Source organism: Palaemon carinicauda, chromosome 18 (assembly GCF_036898095.1).
Source record: "Palaemon carinicauda isolate YSFRI2023 chromosome 18, ASM3689809v2, whole genome shotgun sequence".
NCBI lineage: Eukaryota > Metazoa > Arthropoda > Malacostraca > Decapoda > Palaemonidae > Palaemon > Palaemon carinicauda.
This window is the reverse complement of record NC_090742.1, coordinates 52,450,880-52,471,285: the sequence shown is the minus strand read 5'-3', so window position 1 is coordinate 52,471,285 and position 20,406 is coordinate 52,450,880. Positions and strand designations below refer to the sequence as shown.

Here is a 20,406-nt window from a genome sequence, read left to right as displayed (position 1 = left end):
CCATAAACACAATTTCTTTTCTTGAAACTGGAACGATATCATCTTAGAGTTCAGTATCCATGTCAACAAAATCGTAAGATCTCTTGTCATACCACTAGATATGTTGCTTAAATGCTATTTCATCCATTATCATTGAACACATTAAAGTTTTATCAGTTTTCAATGTTGCATTAGCTTTCATTTTCAATCTTGAAAATGAATGACTAGTGAATCCTGGTTGTCAATGGATTTGCTAGTTCCACTTTGATATAGTTCGAGGATATGGTAAGCATGTGTCAAAGATTTTACTCTCATAACAATATGCACGAGAAGAGTAAAAGTGAAGAGGGAGGGCAAAACTTCTCCTTACTGGAGAATATTAATTCTCAGTTGATATACTATTACACTTTTAAATTTTTATTTTCAAAGGTCTGATACACCAGTTTTACACTTCTCTAGTATGCTCAAACCTGTTGGACATTTTAAAGAATTCCGTCCAGGTCAGATTTAACGCTGTATTAAACCATCACTTGGACTGTTACAAGGAATTCACCTTTTCCTTTGCATCACTGAGTTTTTTCTTCAAATAATCTGATCACTTAATTCATTTTCAATTACAGTTACCACTGATTTTTCTTTAAGATCCATAAAACTCCTTTTGGTTACATATTTGGGCTTCTCCATCTTCAGGAGATGAGCAGAAAATTATTCATATATGGAAGGAATAACTCCAGATTGCAATCGAATTTTTATAAGCAATCAAAATAATCCTTAAACATAATGTTGAATTATTAGTTGGAGAAAAATTCACTCATCACATAGCTCGAATCCATTTCTTTCTAAGGGCCTCATCCTTAGGAGAGCTGCAAGAAAAAAGAAAAAAAAATACCTATAGCCATGTGAGGTGATACTGATAATGACATTGAGTAATCATAATAGTATTAATGATATTAATAGTGCAGGTGATTATAATATTATTGATAATATTGGAGCCAGTATTCTGAATATTTTTCTTTTTAAAATGTCTGTATGGATTTACATTGAAAATAAATTATAGTACCTACCAATTAAATGTAACAGTAGGATTTAAATTTTGTTGAATCTTTATGTACATCCATACACAGCACGTGAAATCAGCATTATTAACTTAATAGCAGGCATAATTTGTAGCATTTTGATTCAAATTATTTAAGTACAGTATAATGAGCTCCCAGCTGTTATGTCATGACCTTTTTTTGCTAGCATCAGACTAAGATGGCAAACTTCATTTAATTTGCTCGTGGACATCTCCAGCCATTTAACCTCCTTGTCTTTTACTACATATAAGAGATAAATTACTTTTGGCCTTGCTAATCGAAAGGACGTCTTATACACTGATATAAACTGTACGGTATTTACATTTATTTACTTATTCAATTACAAGTGTATTATTCTTGTATATAGTACATTTTTTACAATTTTGTATATTTTGATAGATGGGAAAGATGCTGTACAGTAGTATTTAGTTTGTTTTTATTTGGTTTGTGCTTAAAGGAATATTTCAATATGTGAGTTTCATTTAATTTACATTCCTTAACTATGTCATCCAAGGATGAAAAACAAAAGTGTTGATCTCAGCTGCTCTTTCTGATATTACCTCAGATGTTGGGCCTATATATTAGGCCTGTAGCTTATACAATTTGGTATGATTTTGCTTGATTTTATACTTCAGGACACATTTTCGATACAACAAACTACCTGTGATAACAGACAGCTCTCTCCCCCAGTTAATCTGTTATTGCAAGGTTCAACAATCTATTTAATTTATTTGAATTTGATATTAAGAATTTAGGATTCTAGCAGATTATATTTCCCCAGATCACGACAGTAATTAAATTCCTTTGTTTATAATCACAAGTAGAAAAATATAGTTTGGATCTGAATGCTGATCACAGGATAGTTTTTGCATTGTATTTTGCACCATTATTAGGTTTTTTCTTTTTTCTAGGTTTGGCGTGAATTCCCTGATCGCATAGTAGGATTTCCTCCACGGAATGTCTTATGGCACAACGATACTCGAAGCTGGAAATATGATTCTGAATGGACCAATGAGGTAAGGTGGATGTAGAGATATTTGCTATATTTGATTATCAGTGATACATTAATGATTCAAATACTTTTTTTTAATTGTTGTATTTTTATACAAATTCATTACACATTTATGACTGCATTTATAGTCTTTGAATGTTCACAAATTATAACAGGTTTCTTTGAGTTAGGAACTTTCCTGTTATGCTGGAACAGGAAATTAAATATAATAGAATTTACCAAAGAAACATGCAAGCATGTATTCAGTGTGTGTAAGGGAGACCCTTGGATTGCAGGCTCAATAGCAACTTGTTACAGCATCTTCAGCACTATATTTGTCTGCTAGCAGATAGATACATCCCTAAATGGGAAATGCTACTCCTGACTGTGAAGTATAATATCACTTAGAAATTTGTTTACCACAAAAAGCCATATTTTTTCCTGTTATAGTATTACATAAGAGTACATAGTTACACATATGAATTTACAAAACTAAATGGAATTATATTTTGAATCTTCATCAACTTCTAGGGCAGGATTGTCTTTATGCATGCTTTCCCTTGTCTCCAGTTGGCTAGCGAAGATGGCATTCTTGCCAGCAGCACTTAGCTAGGCCAGGCTTCTATTTTTTTAACCTTTTGTCCTTTTTTATGGTGGGAAATTTTAGATTTTTGTTATTTATATTAATATTTTTCAACTTGAGTTTTGTGGTAGAGCTATAAGCTTAAAAACTTTAATTATATAGAAAATAATTTAGCAAAGGCCATGCAAAGCCTAGGTTTTTTATGTCACTCCCACATTATTTTACTGAATCCCTTTTATTTATTCTGTTTCTAAATCTGGAACTCTACTTTCCTTTTTTTATTGCAAATTTACTTTCCTTTTTATGAATTATGTAAGTAATTTATTTCTGACCCAAATATTTTATCTTCTAATTATGATAAAATACTAAATGAAGGTCATAATTTGGCGTCCTTGTCGTTGCAACAAGAATGGAAGGAAACAAGTGTATAGAGTACTAATATTTAAAAAAGAATATGGCACTGTGCTCTTGGAGTGGTATTTTCCCAATCTGCTGGTATGGATTGTCCAAGTATCATCCTCTGTGGCTCTGGACATGGTAAATACTCGGGTTAAACCGTCATCTGTGTTGACTCCTTGTTTTGGGCAAGAGGGCTCTCGGTCTTAGAAATATTTTTTCCCCATATTTTTACTCAAATATTTTCTCAGATATATTTTTACATTTCTTATCATTACTTCAACCCCCTTCATATTTTATCACCTGTCTCCCACCTTAACGTCCAACCTCTCTCTCCATTGCTAGGATTGGACTAATTTTCAAAACCAGTTGTGGGAGGTATGGTGTTGTTGCCAGCTACCTGATATTTTTTGGACCAAAGTAATGTCAGTATTTTCATATTGGCATACAGAACTACCTCATTAAATATGGCTCTCATATTCCAGAAGTGGCCTGGTTTTCTTAATGTAGGATTCTCGGCATTCTGTCCAGTCTACCTGTCACTATGATTAACCCTTTAGAGAGCATGTAGCCTGTAATATATACAGTAATACCTAGAGATACGAGTTTAATCCATTCCGGGACCGAGCTCGTATTTCAATTTGCTGGTTTCTCAGATGAATTTTTCGCACATAAAATAACTAAAAACAAATTAATATCTTTGTACCCTCTGAAAAAAAAAACCCAAAACAGTATATTACAGAGGAAAAACATGTTTTTAATTGTTGTAATCAACATGCTACGCTAACAAAATAACAAATAGCTTTGAACTGGTTATGAAATTTAACATTATTATGGAGTTCTTACCTTTGAGACAGACGGTAGCGGCTAACGGCGGTGTGTGCGGAGGAGAAGGAGGGAGAGAGGATGGGGAGGAGAGAGTTGACTGCAACACATTCGGTACGCAGCACTTTTGTAACACTTCGTAACATAACCTTAACTTTAAATTCAACTTAAATGAAATTCAACTTTAAATTTAACTTAAATGAAATTAGCTTACTGTACACACACTTAAAAATAAAATGTTAATCTTACGTTACACTAAAATTAATTCTACATTTTGTTTTCATTTTCATCTTTTTACTTTTCTTCTTCTTCCGGCTTGGTTCTTTTTGCCTCGCTTTCACCTGCACTTTTTGACGGCCTTTTTAAAAGGAACCTATCTAGGGATGTTTGCTTTTGTCTCCCATTCAAAATGTTGTGAAACTGACGCACGCAAGTGTCGTCACAATAGGCTAACGCACGACCACTCGCCAACTTGTCCAGGTGCCTCTTTTCCATAAAATTAGAAAACTCTTGCAACTTCACTAACATGTCTTTGATTTCTGCTGTAGAAAGGCGGCCCTCATCTTCCACCTCCTCCTTGCTAATGAGCTCCAACACATCCTAATGTTGCATCTCCTAGAGCTCGATCAATTCCTGTGTCGTGAGCTCTTCCTGATGCTCCTCGACAAGGTCATTCACGTCTTCCTCGTCTACCTCCTGCCCCGCGGACTTTCCAAGAGACACGATTTCATCCATCACAACAGCTTTGGGGTTATCAGGGTCTGTCGTATCGAACCCTTCAAAGTCCCTCTCAGCGACGGAAGCTGGCCACAATTTCTTTCATGCTGAATTAAGTGTTCGTCTTGTGACACCCTGCTATGCATCGTCAATAATTTTCAAGCAATGTACAATGTTGAAATGTTTCTTCCAAAATTCCCGAAGGGTGAGACTTGTTGTCTGTAACATCGAAGCATTTCTGGAATAAATGTTTTAGTACAGTTTCTTGCAGTTAGAAATAACTTGTTGGTCCATGGGCTGGAGGAGTGGCGTGGTGTTGGGCGAGAGATAAAAGACCTTGATGAACCTGAATTCATCAAGAATGTCCTCTTCGAGACCAGGAAGGTAACCAGGGGCATTGTCGAGGACCAGGAGACATTTCAATGGCAGGTTTTTCTCCGCCAAATATTTTTTGACTGTCGGACCAAAGCACAGATTAACCCATTCTGTTTAGAAATTCCGGGTAACCCAAGCCTTAGCATTAACGCGCCACATCACTTGCAGATTTTCTTTCAAGATCCTTTGGCTCTTGAAAGCACATGGGTTTTCAGAGTGGTACATCAGCAGGGGCTTGACCTTACAGTCACCGTTGGCATTGGCACACAAGGTTAGAGTTAACCGGTCCTTCATGGGTATATGGCCCCGTAGTCTCTTCTCCTCTGCCTTGATGAAAGTCGTCCTAGGCATTTTCTTCCAGAAAAGGCCAGTTGCATCACAGTTGAAGACTTGTTGGGGGATGAAGCCATGTCGTGGCAATAACCGAGGCAAAGGTTGTGACGAAGTCCACCGCGGCTTTGGTGTTGGAACTTGCTGCTTCCCCATGACTTACAAGCGAGTGTATCAAAGTCCGTTTCTTGAAATTATCTAGCCAGCCATGACTGGCTTTGAAGGTGTCCGCTGGCGTCGAAGTCTCCCCTTTCTAGGCTACTTTCTCCCCTTTCAAGTCATCATAGATTCTGCTGGCCTTCTCACATATGATCGTCTCGGTCACGCTATCTCCCACCATCTGTTTCTCCTTTATCCAGATTAAAAGAAGCCTCTCTATCTTGTTGTGAGTATCACTACGCACCTTGAAAAGGACGGTTACTCCTCTGGAAGGTTTGGTGCTCTTTATAGCATCCTTCTGCTTGAGGATGGTACATATAGTCGATGTACTCCTCTCATATTGGTGCGCCAGCTCAGTCACTCTTACGCCACTGTCATGTTTTGCAATTATTTCATGCTTCATCTCCATTGTCATCATGCGCTTTTTCTTTTCACTACCCTTGTTTGCACTCGTTTGCTTTGGACCCATTGTTTATTTAATCAATTATGCACCGATTCTCTCAAAAAACACGTAAAAAACAAAACAATACGGCCGATGCTCGGAGATAACTTTACGTGACGGAGATCCGACGGGAAAGACCGAGCGATACTGTCCTCGTGAGCAGCCTCTTGCACACGCAGCCACCTGGCGGCCGCATAGGGAACTATTATACCTCGTATCTCAAATTTTTCCTCGCATCTTAGGATGAAAATTTGCTTGGAACTCTCTTCGTATCTCAATTTTCTCGTATGTTGGGACGCTTGTATCTCAAGGTATTACTGTACATTTTTGTTCGCATTTACAAGTCAGATGAATGCCACCTCAATGACATATATCATTCCATATTTTTCCAGCCCAAAGGAATACCCTTCAAGTCTCTACTTGGATAATTAAAGCTCCCTAGTGCTTGCACAGGCATGGAAACTGTGGCAAAGTGAGTAAGTGTCTTGTCAACCCTATTAGTTGCAACATATACAGATAATTTCTCCTCCTCTATACATCACTATACAGCCTATGATTATGATAAGTCTCTGAAAACTATGCATCAAATAGCTATATGATTGTTTTTTGAGATCATATTGAAAATCTTGTGCTGTTAGAGAAAATAAATGAATTTCTTTGAAATTCTATATCTTAGTACAACTTTGCAGTGTCAGAATGCACTTTTTAAAAACATATACAAGAGTAAAAATGTCTCAGAAAGACTTCAAAATGGATGCACTAATAGGTTTTTTTTCACATCTCCATTATTTTGAAAAGTGCCCTGAACAGGGTTAAGGTAGGGATGAATGTAGTATTGAAATGCTTTGAGTCCCATCAAGCAAGTTTGGTTAACACTTGACCCAATCTAACCATGGTACAGTAGTACCAAGGTCTATAGAATACAAGGTCTACCCACGCGTAGCCTATGTCGGATTAAAATCTGAGTTTCCATATGTCACTAGAAATTTGTGACATCACGTATCCGACTACTGTACAAGTGGGGGCTTTTTGGGTACTAAATATACATTAGAATTCTCTGTTGTCAGTGTTAAATTAGGGTAAATCAGAATACAAGACATGTTTAATGATAGATTTGAAAATATTCTATTGATTATTTATTATAGAAATGTATATGTATATATACAACATATCATATAGGACATAGTAATGGTTCATATGTTTTGACTATCGGATTACATAAAAGCAAATGAATTAGGGATATGGGAACTTGTTCCCTGTGTCTACTTTTCCATCCCTTAGAACACACTAACTTTGTTCTAATGCTGACTGGTAGACCTCCCTCTAGTGTCGCCTTACCCATTCTTAGGCTTCCCTTCTTAGTTTTTGGTAGTCTAACGGCTGGTTGTGAGGACTCGATCTCTGTGCCTTTTTACTGCAGACCCCTTAGAACGCCATTCTAGTTCTAATGCTACAGTTAGGGCTTCCTGTCCTGCCACCTCACCAATTTCTGAGTCTCCCTTCCTCAAACCCAATTCCCCCCCTCCCCCTTGTGCCTGCTTGTGCATCTATTTGCTGTGGAAAATTGTTCCCCTCCCAGTCCAGTTCCCTGGTGACTGAAGTGTTCTTCGTTGCTATGTAGATGGACGGGATAGCTTGTGGGCTATCCAGTTTGGCCCTAGGTAGGCAAGATTTTTATTCCTACCCTGGATTAAATTTCTCTGCCACCAAGAGTGGTCTAATTGCCCCTTCTCCTTCCTAGTTAAACCATAACCCTTTACAGTCTTAGGAACTACAATTCCTTTGTCTAGTCTACTTACCCTACTATTTGAGTTTCCCTCTTCCGCTATGTAGGCTACGCTTGCCTGCACAGTATTTCCTATGGCCTAACCCTATCCAGGCCGAGAGTCAGTACACCTTGGGGTTCTCCACTGCCAGCTTAGTGGTTGCCTAGTCTATGACTGCAGCTTCTCATCCTGGGTTATGTACCTCTTGCTGTGGAGTCTTGGCGTGAGTTCTTTTAGCCTTGGATGTGAGTGGGGTAAGAGGGGAACTCCCCTGACCCTCTGCCGCCTTAGCTGCACCCTTTTCCTCTTCCATATCTGAGGAACATTATTCTCTGAAGTTTGTCAATTGGATCCCGCCTGGTTGTCAGGATATCTCTTGAATTATTAATTCTTGGCATTCTGGGCATCTTGTACGACTCTCGTTATCTTCAGGGCTAACACACTTTCTCATGTTTGATGATAATGACCAGGTCTTTGGTAGATTTACTTATCTACTGCCTGACATTTCCTTTGCCTTTCCCCCCTGCTTGTGGACTATTTTTCTATGGGATCGTCCCTTTTCTTGCTGACTGGACAATGCCACTGCTCCTTTGTGTCGACATTCTTGGGTTGGTGAAAGATCAGTTCATGATGCTATGGTTGCTAGGAATAGCTGCCTCCTTAGATGCAGTTGCTGCCACCTCAGGGATAGTCGCTGCCGGCTTAGGCAGGATGGTATGGGAATTTGCTACCTTAGGTTGTTTAATAGACCTACTTTAGGGGGAATGGTGTTCCACTGATATAACACCTCCATTTTTTACCACATTGTCTTTTTTGATCCTTTTATGAATCTTTAAAGAGTTTTTAGCTGTTTGGCATGAGTCTTCACTGTAGTGTAGCAGAAGCCATAACAGGTGTAGTAGAAACCCTTTAGTCTAGAAATTATTTTCAATAATTTCTAGTTTCAAATTTTTTCTAAGATAAGAAAATTTTTTATACTGCTTGTACTCATCAAAATTTTCTATCTCTACAGGTTGCTGAAGACATGGAGTGTTCGACAGTAATCTGTACCAGGCAGGTCAAGTTGCCTGTGGCCACAAGACTTGCCGGAAGCATGCAGACTGTCATGTTTCCAAAGGGTCATTTGCAATTTGAGAATCTTCCAACTGCAATATTTGCAAGGCCATAATAGACTCTGGCTTCCACTCTGCCAACGTCTCTCTAGATGAGAAAGCGAGGAGCCAGAAGACCATTCGACATTTGGTGAGAGGCTTTCAGAAGGAATCTCAGAAAGGTACCGCATACCTTCCTTCGTTGGAATTCAAGGACCACCTCTTTCCCAAGGCCGAGGTGACGGCTGTTTTTGGTCACCAGACACTGACGGTTCAACTCCCACCAGTACCATTGGATCATGCGGATGATAACGTTCGGGGCGCTCTTCAAGTGATGAGCCTAGAGGCCGATGACATACTGACTACCTCTTCTGTGTCGTCAGCGAGGGAGAGGATTCTGCTGACTACGGAAGCCTCTGATGAGTCCCTAGACTTCCATTAGGTGAGTACAGTGCCTAATGCTTCTTCGGCTCAATCCCCCATTCCTGTGTCTGCTGTCCCTTCCTCCATTTTTACTCATGTTTCTATGCTAAGTACAACTTTGTTACCTGGTCACTTGGAGCTTATGGCATCCATGAAGGCATTCAGGGAAAATCATAATTACTTGATATCAGCTCACTCACCTGGAATTATATCCATGCATTAGTGTTGTTCTCTATCCCATTTAATGTTGCTTAATCTTCTTTGGTGGGCTTGAATGATAGTATGTCTTGTTGAAATACATTTATGGGGGCTGTCCACTATGACTTGAAAAAATAAAAATCCAAGTTATTGTTTTTTACAAATGCAGAAACATGTCATACATGCTCTCCAGAAATTTCAGCCAATTATTTTTATAAATAATGAAGATAAAGCGATCTTTAAATGAGGACGTCATCCTAACTGCGTCGTCTGCATGACCGAGTTTGACAGAATCATCTTTGCATGTTTATTTTTAGCATATGTACAATGATTTTTTCACTTAAGTTTCGAAATCTCGTACGTCTGGCAGAGATGTAAGGCATTGGAAGAGGGTGGCGGGGTAGGCGAACCTCAATCTACAGGAAGACCAGCCAGTATCTCCAAAGTTAAGATGCACATGTCTGTTAACTTACGGTTCGTAAGTACATTGTGTTTTTACAATGTCCTCATGAACTTTATGGTAAGGCCAAAGTTACTTAAGGTCAAAGAAAGAACAAAAAGTAAGCAGAAGGCAAAAAAAAAAAAAAAAAAAACCCAAGAATAGAGGGTAACTTGTAAAAGAGTACAAAACTGGAACATTTTAACTAAAACTCTGTCAACAACGAGAGGCCGCTGGTAACTCATGACACCCTTACACCAAGTGCATTACTACACTTAGGGTTTAAATACCTCGGTTAGAAAGCCTTTATGTAGGAATAAACAATATTTTGATTTTTCTAAGAAAAACAAAATAAATTTAAAGCAAATCTTTGGGAGCTTAGAACTCAAAAACATACTTATTCGCATGTTGGTAGCTGTTTCTCAGTTATTTATCGATCAAGTTTAGAGAGAAAGATATAATTGGAAAGAGGAATAAAAATCCCATAATTGAGATTGACAGACTTTATATTTTCCTTTTACTTTTTTTTTTTTTTTTTTTTTTTGCTTCTAGACCAGTGGTTCTCAAACTTTTTCATGAGCGACCCTATTTGAAACATTTCATTCCTTCGCGACCCAGAGTAAAGTGAAGAGAAAGAAAACATGCAATGATATATACACTTTATTTTGGAAAAATAATAATGTGTACAGCTTTTCATTCACAAAACTAAACTAGTGGGATTTATGGCACTGCTTTTCCTTTTCACAAAACTAAACGAACAGGATTCATGGCACTGCTTTTCGTTCCCAAAACTATATTAATAGAATCCATGGCACTGCTTTTAATTCACAAAACTAAATTAATAGAATCTATGGCACTGCTTTTAATTCACAAAACTAAATTAATAGAATCTATGGCACTGCTTTTAATTCACAAAGCTAAATTAATAGAATTCATGGCACTGTTTTTCATCCACAAAACTAAATTAATGGGATCCATGGTGCTGCTATGATAATGTTCCTGTGTCCCTGCGACCCATCAAAATTGATCTCGCGACCCAACTTTGGGTCGCGACCCATAGTTTGAGAACCACTGTTCTAGACGAAGAATGTTTAAAAAAATTCATTAAAAAAGGTAAAAGTAAAATAAAAATTCTGTCACACAAAATTATTCGGTTTATAAAATAATTTTTATTGTATGATTTTCAATACAATTGGTGTCATAGTGGAGAAATTGCTAACTAATTTATTTTTAAAAATAATAGTTTTGGTAATAAATCTAAAAGTTTTTGCTCAAATGTCTTGAAATTATTTTTATGATGAAGGTGTTATATATATCTAAAACATATATGGAAATTATATATTTTGAATAATTAGAACAAAAAATACAAAACATAGTGGACGGTACCCTTAATACCTAAAAGCTTACATTACTGCTGAACAAACTTACATTACTTCTCAGCAGTATTGTAAACACAACTCTTGTATACAAAAATACAAAAATAACAAAGGAGCATCACTCTTAAAAGACTGGATCCTACTGCAATGCAAAAGTAAGAAGAATTACATTCTACCTTTAAGACAATTAATAAATGATTAAACCCTTCATAACATACGCTACTACACATACTTAATTTTTAAACATGTTCTATCATTGCAATACTGTGCAACATTACTCGTAATACATGTACAGCTTATGGTATTACAGTACAAATACATAACAGTCTCCTCCCTCTTAACTTGACATTGTACAAAACTTTACAAATTAAATCTCTCGGGGAGCTTCCCTCTATTCATCCTATTGGGAAGTACTCTAACTTCATCCTGTACTGGTACATGCATAGACTGAATCTACAGCTGATGTTTGAGCATCTTGGTTAATATTTGATTCATTTGATCTAACTACTACTGAAAATTTTCTTTCTCTAATATTCACATGATCTACAGGATTTTTATTTAACGGCTGTAATTGATCAACATGGCATTTTACAATATTTTCACCAACTTGAACATGATAATGTAAACTTCCTATATCTTTTTTACATTTTCTCGTAGTACCCACTCTTTTGGAGTATTGTATGATCTTACCATAAAATTAGAATAAAGGGAAAATGACTTACCTTTGGGAGACTTTCTAACTCCTTATATCCTTATTCTTCTAAATCACTTTGCAAACTTGGATACAACAAATCTAACACAGCTAATCCTCCTCTCCATCAACAAATTTGATGGTGTCACACCTATTGTGCTGTGTGGTGTTATTCTATAGGACAATAAAAACTTAGACACATGAAAAGAATAAGTTATTTGTATTTGTTTTTCTACACTCCATGTTATGCTTAAATGTTTGAACAAATTTTTGAGCTCCTCTATTCGTGGATAATACATTGCTGAAAATGTATGCTTAATACCCTTTACAATACAAAACTCATTAAACTCTTGTGAGGAAAACGTTGGACCATTATTAGTTACAATTATTTTTGCAATACCATGTGTAGATAAACTGTGCATTAATTGTTTTGCAGTTGTGTAAGACGTTGTCTTCATTGGAATTACCTCTGGCCACTTACTTTAAGCATCTACATTAATCAAAAACAGATAACCCAAGAAAGGACTTGCAAAATCTATGTGCACTCTTTGCCATGGATATCTGGGTAACTCCTATGGGTGCATTCTATTAAATTGAGAATTGTTCTGTTATGTAACACAATTCATACAATTTCTTACAAATAATTCAACATCTCTATCTACACCTTGCCACCAGACAAAAGTCCTTCCAATGAACTTTGATCTGACAATGCCTTGGTGATCAGCATGTATTTGAGACAAAGCCATATTCCTCAGGGAACTAGGAATAATTACTCTTGACCCCTTCATTATACAACCTTGTGTTATGCTCCATTCATTCCAAATATCCTTACTGTATATGGTTTACAATTTGTGTCTTTTCCACATAAGACCCTACCTGTCATTAAACTCTCTAAAACCTTACTAAGTATTGAGTCTTTCTTGGTATTGTGTGCAATATCCTTTGCTGTAATGGGTATATCATATACTGAAACTAACACTATACTGTCATCATACTCTTCTGGTGCTTTGTTTACTGAAAATCTAGATAAAGCATCTGCATTACCCATCTTTGATGTAGAACGATATTCTATATCATAATGATACGTGGCTAACATAATTGCCTAACGTTGTAGTCTTGCAGCTACCAACGTAGGTAAACTTCCTTTTGGACCCAGTATTGCTAATAGAGGTTTATGATCTGTAACAAGTGTGAACTGTTCTCTTTTATCTTTACAAGAGACTAAAATATCATCTATAAAAATAAATACTCCTTGCATTCCTGGAGAGATTTTTAACCATAGTTTGTTGCCATATAGCTGGACTACTTGCTACTCCATAAGGCAATCTCTTTGGCCTATCCAAACTTGAGGATGTATTTATTGTACATAATTCTTGTGAATTTTCATCCATGGGAAGCTCTTGAAATGCTTGTCTAAGATCCAACTTAGAAAATACAGTACATCCTGACATAGTTGTAAACATGTCTTTCGGATTTGATAATGGATGTTGAGCTACCTGGAGCTGTGGATTCAATGTTACCATGTAATATCCACATAACCTAACCTGATCATTTTCCTTCACAATAGGAACTAATCTGAGTATGTAACCTTTTCCCATGAACCTTCACTTTCTAACCATTTGATTTCTGTTTCAGCTACACTTTTCAGTGCATATGGCACTGGTCTTAGAGCAAAAAACCTAGGAGTACTATCTGGTTTCAAAACTAAAATTCCCTTCAATTTCTTGACTGTGCCGACTTTATCTTCAAATACGTCTTGAAACTCGGATAGAATATTATCCACATACACTTTATTCTTGGGTTCATCTTCTGTACCTGTAACCTTCAAAATACTAGGACAATCTAATTTCAAATACTGTAACCAGTCCAACCCTAGTAAAGTTTTTCCTTTACCTTTATTTACAGTTAATGGCATTCTATTTAACTTCTGTTTTTTATACTGTACTTCTACGTTTGAAGCACCTATTAGCTGAATATCAAACCCATTATAACCTTTCAAAACACTATTTGTACCTTATAGTAACAAATTAGGAATGGTTTTAGCGGTTTTTCAGACAATTGATACATCAGCTGCTGTGTCTACTTGCATTATAATTTGTTTACCATTTATGATCGCTTCTACCAATATGTGTCTTTTTGCATCTTTGTTGACAGAATTTATACAAAACCCAAAACCATTTTCTGACCTATCCTGATTATCATGAACATTTTCCACATTATTCTCTTGGCCTATAGTATCAACTGGTGCATTTATTTTCTTTGTGTACTGCTCAGGGAATCTACAAACATTTGTAAAATGGCCCATCTTTCTATAATTCAGGCATGTCTGTCCTGTAGCAGGGCATTTCCTTGCTTCATATGCAAGATGATGAGTTTTATCACATCTATGTTATTTGGGTTTTTCCTGTTGTTTTTCCATACAGGTCTGATTCTGATATTTGTGAACATTAGAGTTCAGCAATTTCCTATGACTAATCTTTGACGTTGGCTCCTTTCTTGACATCGAACTTGAATGTAGCCTTGAGTAATGGCATTCCTCTGGTTGGCTGTAGTTTCCTGCTGCATGGGGTTGCATTTGTCTAGTTGGCCCTTCTGTGTCTTCAGCGCGAATTGGTTCCCTCTAGATCGTCACCAAAATATGATGTATGCACTACATCATAATTACTTGATAGCAGCTCACTCAACTGTAATGCACAATGCATATTAGTGAGAATAAATCCTTTAACTTATCCACGTCGCCAAAATAGGATGTATGCACTACATCATAATTACTTGATATCAGCTCACTCACCTGGAATTATATCCATACATTAGTGTTGTTCTCTTTTCCATTCGATGTTGCCGAATCTTCTTTGGTGGGGTTGATTGATAGTATGTCTTTTTAGAATACAATTAATGCTTAAAAGCTTACATTACTGTACTGCTCAATTCTTAATGGTTTGTAACTCCTGTGAGAGAAGTTCGTAAACACAACTCTTGTATACCAAAATACAAAAATAGCAAAAGAGTATCACTTTTAAAAGACTGGATCCTACTGCAATACAAGAGTAAAAAGAATCAAATCCTATTTTTTAGATAATTAAGAGGGGCGGCCGGAATGCCAATATATAGGGGTATAGGAAGAAAAACACAAAATCTTGAAAAAATTCACTGAGCTTCGTATGGCAATGGAGAATGCGTATATGAAATATTTTGTTAAAATTCCTCCTACTTTCATAATTACAGGTTAATTAGTAATAGTAACTCAATAAACCGAAAACATTGTTCCTGACAAGAAAATGCAATATTTCTTCTGTTATAAATTTTGATAAATATCACATTTTGATGTGAAGAAGAATTGTGAATAATGACATCTGTTTAGCTTCCACGAGTCACAAACGATGTATTACACGGTAAATTACACCCTTCGCCCTTCGGCTTCAGTCCTACCATAAACATCATAGAGTACATAGCTGAGTTTGACTTCTGACATTCACTCATTTTTATGTTTGTTTATCTCGTTTTCGCCAAGAATTTTATCATTTCAAAGAGAAGACAATTTCAACATCTTGCTAATTTAAGGAAGGAGAAAATTCGCTCTATTAAGAGTTCAGAAGAGGGTAATATCGGTAGTGCAGAGAGAGAGGGAGAGAGTAGTGTGGATAGAGAAGCTACGACCTTGCCTGTCACAAGCAAGAGAAGTAAAGATATTGAGCAACTTTGAACGCCCTCTGTTATTCACTCATTCTTGCGTTTTGTTTTTCTCGTTTTCAGCAAGAATTTTATCATTTCAAAGAGGAAAAGACAATTTCAACATCTTTCTAACATAAGGAAGAAGAAAATTGGCTCTATTAAGAGTTCAGAAGTGGGTAATATCGGTAGTGTAGAGAGAGAGAGAGAGAGAGAGAGAGAGAGAGAGAGAGAGAGAGAGAGAGAGAGAGAGAGAGTGGTTTGTGGATGCAGAAGCGACGGCCTTGCCTGACATGAGCAAAAGAATGAAGATAATGAGCAAAAGGGTCTTCGTTTATGAGTAAATTATGATAAATAACTTTTTGTTTTATCAATATCCAAAAAAGAATATAAAATTCATAATAATCAGGATTTATTAATATTTTCTTTGTAAAAATACGAAGAAAAACTTTGAACGCCTTTTGACATTCACACATTCACGTTTGTTTTTCTCGTTTTAGGCAAAAAAATGATCATTTCAAAGAAAAAAAGACAATTTTAACATCTTGCTAACATGAAGAAAATTAGTTCTATTAAGAATTAAGAAGAGGGTAATATCGGTAGTGCAGAGAGAGAGAGAGAGAGAGAGAGAGAGAGTGTGTGTGTGTGTGTGTGTGTGTGTGTGTGTGTGTGTGTGTTGTGGAAAGAGGAGCAGCTACCTTGCCTCACAGGAGAAAAAAGAAGCAAGATGTTGAGCAAAAGGATCTTCATTTATGATTAAATTATGATAAATAACTTTGTTTTCTTTATTAATATCCAACAAAGAACATAAAATTCGTAATAATCATGATTTATTAATATTGTCTTTGTAAAAAATACAAAGAAAAACTTTGAAAGACCTTATCTCAAAACTATACTTACTGACCTTCAAATTCAATAGTCTCCCTTAGTTTTAAAGAAATAGCATTGAAATTTGGTATATAACTTAGAAATACATTATAAAACAATGAAATGAAGCCCTATTTTCCATTTTTTTTGTTTTTTTTTTCTTTACTTTTCCCCTGATTTTTAGGGTTTATTTTTTTACCATATTGAAAAAAATCGTATTTAGCACAAAAATACTTTTAGAAAAAAAAACTTCATGTTGTTGGAGGTCTACATCAGGTCTATATAGGGTAGTAATCCCAGATCTTAGTAATAATTATCAAGAGAGGAGATTGAATTTGAAAAACACTAATTTTCAGGATCAATCACCCTGGCTTGCAAAATCAAAGGTCAGAGGTAAAAATCCCATGTTAAGTAGTATGAATGTCAAAGTCCTGTCATTAAAAATCGGCATTAGCCGGCCGGCCCCCTTAATAAATTGTTAAATCCTTCAGAACATACACTACTACACTTATACTTATTGCCTTAACATATTCTATCAATTCAATACTGTGCAATTTTGCTCTTAATTCTCATAGTGTATGTGGTATTACAGTACAAATACATAACACACCCATCTCAAGCCTTCTTGTGGATGCTAGAGAATTACCTACACCGAAGGTATTCCATTCTTCGTGATTGGTTTAAGTTGCAAAGACTTCCTGATTATTTAGCCTTTCAGACTGAAAACCTTGTAAGGCTTCGAATATATTTTGCGGGATTTCAGTCTTCAGCTTGCTTCTTGATGATTGTGGAGTGGATGCCTAGGGTCATTGATTTGTTTATTCTTTTCAGTTTTTGCTAGCATTTCTTGTCAGATATGGGGTGATGGGAAACCAGCTATTTTATATAATGATGGTAGAGGTGTTGATTATAGGGTGCCAGTAATAACCAGTCAGAAATAATATGAGGGAAATAATGAGTGTTATTTCTTCTTAGAGATACAACACAATACCATAAAGTGGGAGACTACACTTTGTTGGCTTTGTGTTGGTGGCACTCTTTTACCACAAGATTTTGATGACTGGCCAACATTAGCCATATTGCGATGACTGGTATCCCTGACAGTAAGGCATTTATTGACCGAAGACCCCACTCTTGGCTACTTGAGAAATAGATATATGTTTGACGCTTGAGGTACGGATGGCCGGTTCGTTCTTGCCATGATGTTTGGGCAGGATGTGCCCTAAAATAATAGTGACATTTTTAGATTTATTTCAGAAACAGCTCTTAAAGCTATTTAAGTTTTATACTGACTTGTTTGCTTTTATAATTTTGGATAGAATTTCCTATTATATTTATAACAATTGATATCAGTGTCATTGACCTTCTATGTCAGGATGCCAGAAAACCTAAAATTAATCAATCATTATCACCTCATACTTGATTCAAGAGGTTTTTGTAGATGATCAACTTGAGAGAGAGAGAGAGAGAGAGAGAGAGAGAGAGAGAGAGAGAGAGAGAGAGAGAGAGAGAGAGAGAGAGAGAGAGAGAGAGAGAGAGAGAGAGAGAGAGAGAGAGAGAGAGAGAGAGAGAGAGAGAGAGAGAGATTTTGGACGTCTCAAAGACTTTATGTAGCCTATTAGTTTCTGTGCTTTCTTTTCAGCTTTTATGCTGTTTGGTGAACTTCAAATCATTGCTGATAATAATACCGAAATCTTTCTATTTCATTAACCAGCAGTGAGTAATCTGACTGTGGGTTACTATATCCTATGTGCATGACTTTACATCTCCCACAGTTGAAAGGCATTTGCCATTTTCTGAACTATTCTCCTAGCTTCATTAAATCCTCTCTTAAGGCTTCTACGTTTGCAGCATTTATGCCTAATTTAGTATCATCAGCAAATTTGACTATTCTACATATTAATCCTAAATCTATGTTGTTAATGTAGATCAGAAATAACAATGGTCCAAGGAAGGATCCTTGAGGTACTCCGCTTGTAACCGCTTCCCACTATGCATTGATTACAACTCTCTGTTTTCTGTTTGTTAGCCAATCTTCAATCCATTCAGTTGGCTGTCAGTGATGCCTAGTGCTCTAATTTTGACCATTAATGTTTTATAAGGAACTGTCTTAAGCCTTTTGAAAGTCTAGGTATATGATGTCTTTAGTCCTGCTTTTGTCATAAATGCCGAACATGTGGAAAAATTTCAAAAGATTTGTCACACATGATCTTTTTTGTCTAAAACCATGTTGGCTGTCTATGAAAAGATTGTTTTTTTATATGTTCTACTATTATTGATTCAAAAATTTTGCAAGGCACTGAAGTTAGGCATACTGGTCTGTAGTTTCCAGGTTCTTCTTTTGACCCCTTGTAGATTATAGGCACATTGCCTAGTGTACATCCTTTTGGTGCCTTCCTTTTGTTTGCTGTCTTTCAGAACATTTTGTAAAAGTGTGGAATTATCCATTCTTCTAGTTCTATAATTTCTCTTCGATTAATATTATCTGGACCTGGTGCCTTAGACTTATTGAGTCCTTTTATTTTCTTTTGACATCATCCATTGTAAAAGTGATTATATTTAATGGTTGTGGCCCTCCATGTTTGATAGTTGGTTTGGGAGAGTCGTTGATTCTTCCTTAGTGAATACAGTTTTGAAATATGCATTCATCAGTTCAGCTTTTTCCCAATCATTTGTTATAAGATTACCCTCCGAGTCTCTTAATAGGCTAATGTATATGATTGGTTTTCTACTGTTCACATATTCAAAAAATTCTTTTGGGTTTTCTTTACTAGCTGAAGCCACTCTTTTTCTCTTCATTGATCTTGACCTTTCTAACTAGTTTATCTACTTTTTGGCTTAATTTCTTGTGCTCGGAAACTTCACGAATTAAAGGCTGTTGACCTATTGATTTATGCGTTTCTACTTCTTATTGCATTGGCTATTTCTCTGTTGAACCACTTAGGTTGTGGAGTTCCATTTGGTAAAATTGTATGCGGTATACATTTGGCTCTTTTTTTTTTTCTTTATATATTTCTACAAAGGAGTCCCATTATGTATCCATGTTCCCTGTTTTGTCGTATTCTAAATTCTTGGTGTATTTCTTCATTTTTGTAAAGTTACTATGTCTGTAGTCTAACTTTTTATAATTTTCCTTTCTTTTAGATGAGGAATATTTTCCTGAAACCTGAATATTTTTGGGTCACTTCTGCCAATATTTTCGCCAACTAAAACACTGGATAGTAAATCTTTTTCTGTTGTTAGCAAAATATCTAGTATGTTATTTCCCCTTGTTGGTTTGTCAACTCACTGATGGAGGAATTCATTGCTGACAAATTCTAGTACCCATGTCCCTCTGTGTTTGATGTAGAATTCATAGTGTCCCAGTTTACTGATGCATTGAAGTCTCTTATTAGGACAGCTAACTTGTTAACTTCTTGTCCAAGTTGTCTATACAGCTCTTCATCCTGTTCTTGTGTTTGATGTGGTGGTTTGTATATTACTAGTATGGACATGTTTTTCCAGTGGTGTTAATATTTGGATCTGTCTTTTCACATTCAGTTTCTAATTTAATTTCTATGGGGTTTAAGTGATTTTTAACATAGAACATTACCCCTCCACCTTTTTTGGTAAGGTAATCCTTCTTGAAAAGCTTGAAACCTGGGATTTCGTATTTTCCGATAAAATCCTTTATTTTTTCTTGAATCCAGGTCTCGGTAAGGCCTATGACATCTAGTTCCTCACTAGCTCTCACTGACTTGAAGTTTTCTATTTTGTTTCTAACTGACTGAAAAAGGAATTTTGACGAAGGAAAAATCTATTTCTGGGCGAGAAACCCGTGCCGCCCAGTGAAATGCTCCTTTAACATCATTTCTTGGGTAAAAACTGCTATGAATTTACCAGAGAAAAATTTGCATAGGAATGCTAGGTTGAACCCAGCTCGCTCACCTTAATAAGGTGTCGGTATAATACTGGGGCGCTGAATAAATCACAACCAGAGGCCTCGCACCATTTAGATATCTCCTGTCAACATC

General features: G+C 36.3%; 1 protein-coding gene across 1 annotated transcript in view; it reads left to right on the top strand.

Annotated features, from left to right (window-relative positions):
- The window catches only part of sotv (exostosin glycosyltransferase sotv), a 574,706-nt gene that overhangs the window by 496,840 nt on the left and 57,460 nt on the right, over positions 1 to 20,406 (top strand). The window contains exon 12 of the mRNA XM_068392356.1: positions 1,967 to 2,071. Within this exon, the coding sequence (XP_068248457.1) occupies positions 1,967 to 2,071 (105 nt within the window). The remainder of the gene's footprint in view (positions 1 to 1,966; positions 2,072 to 20,406) is intronic.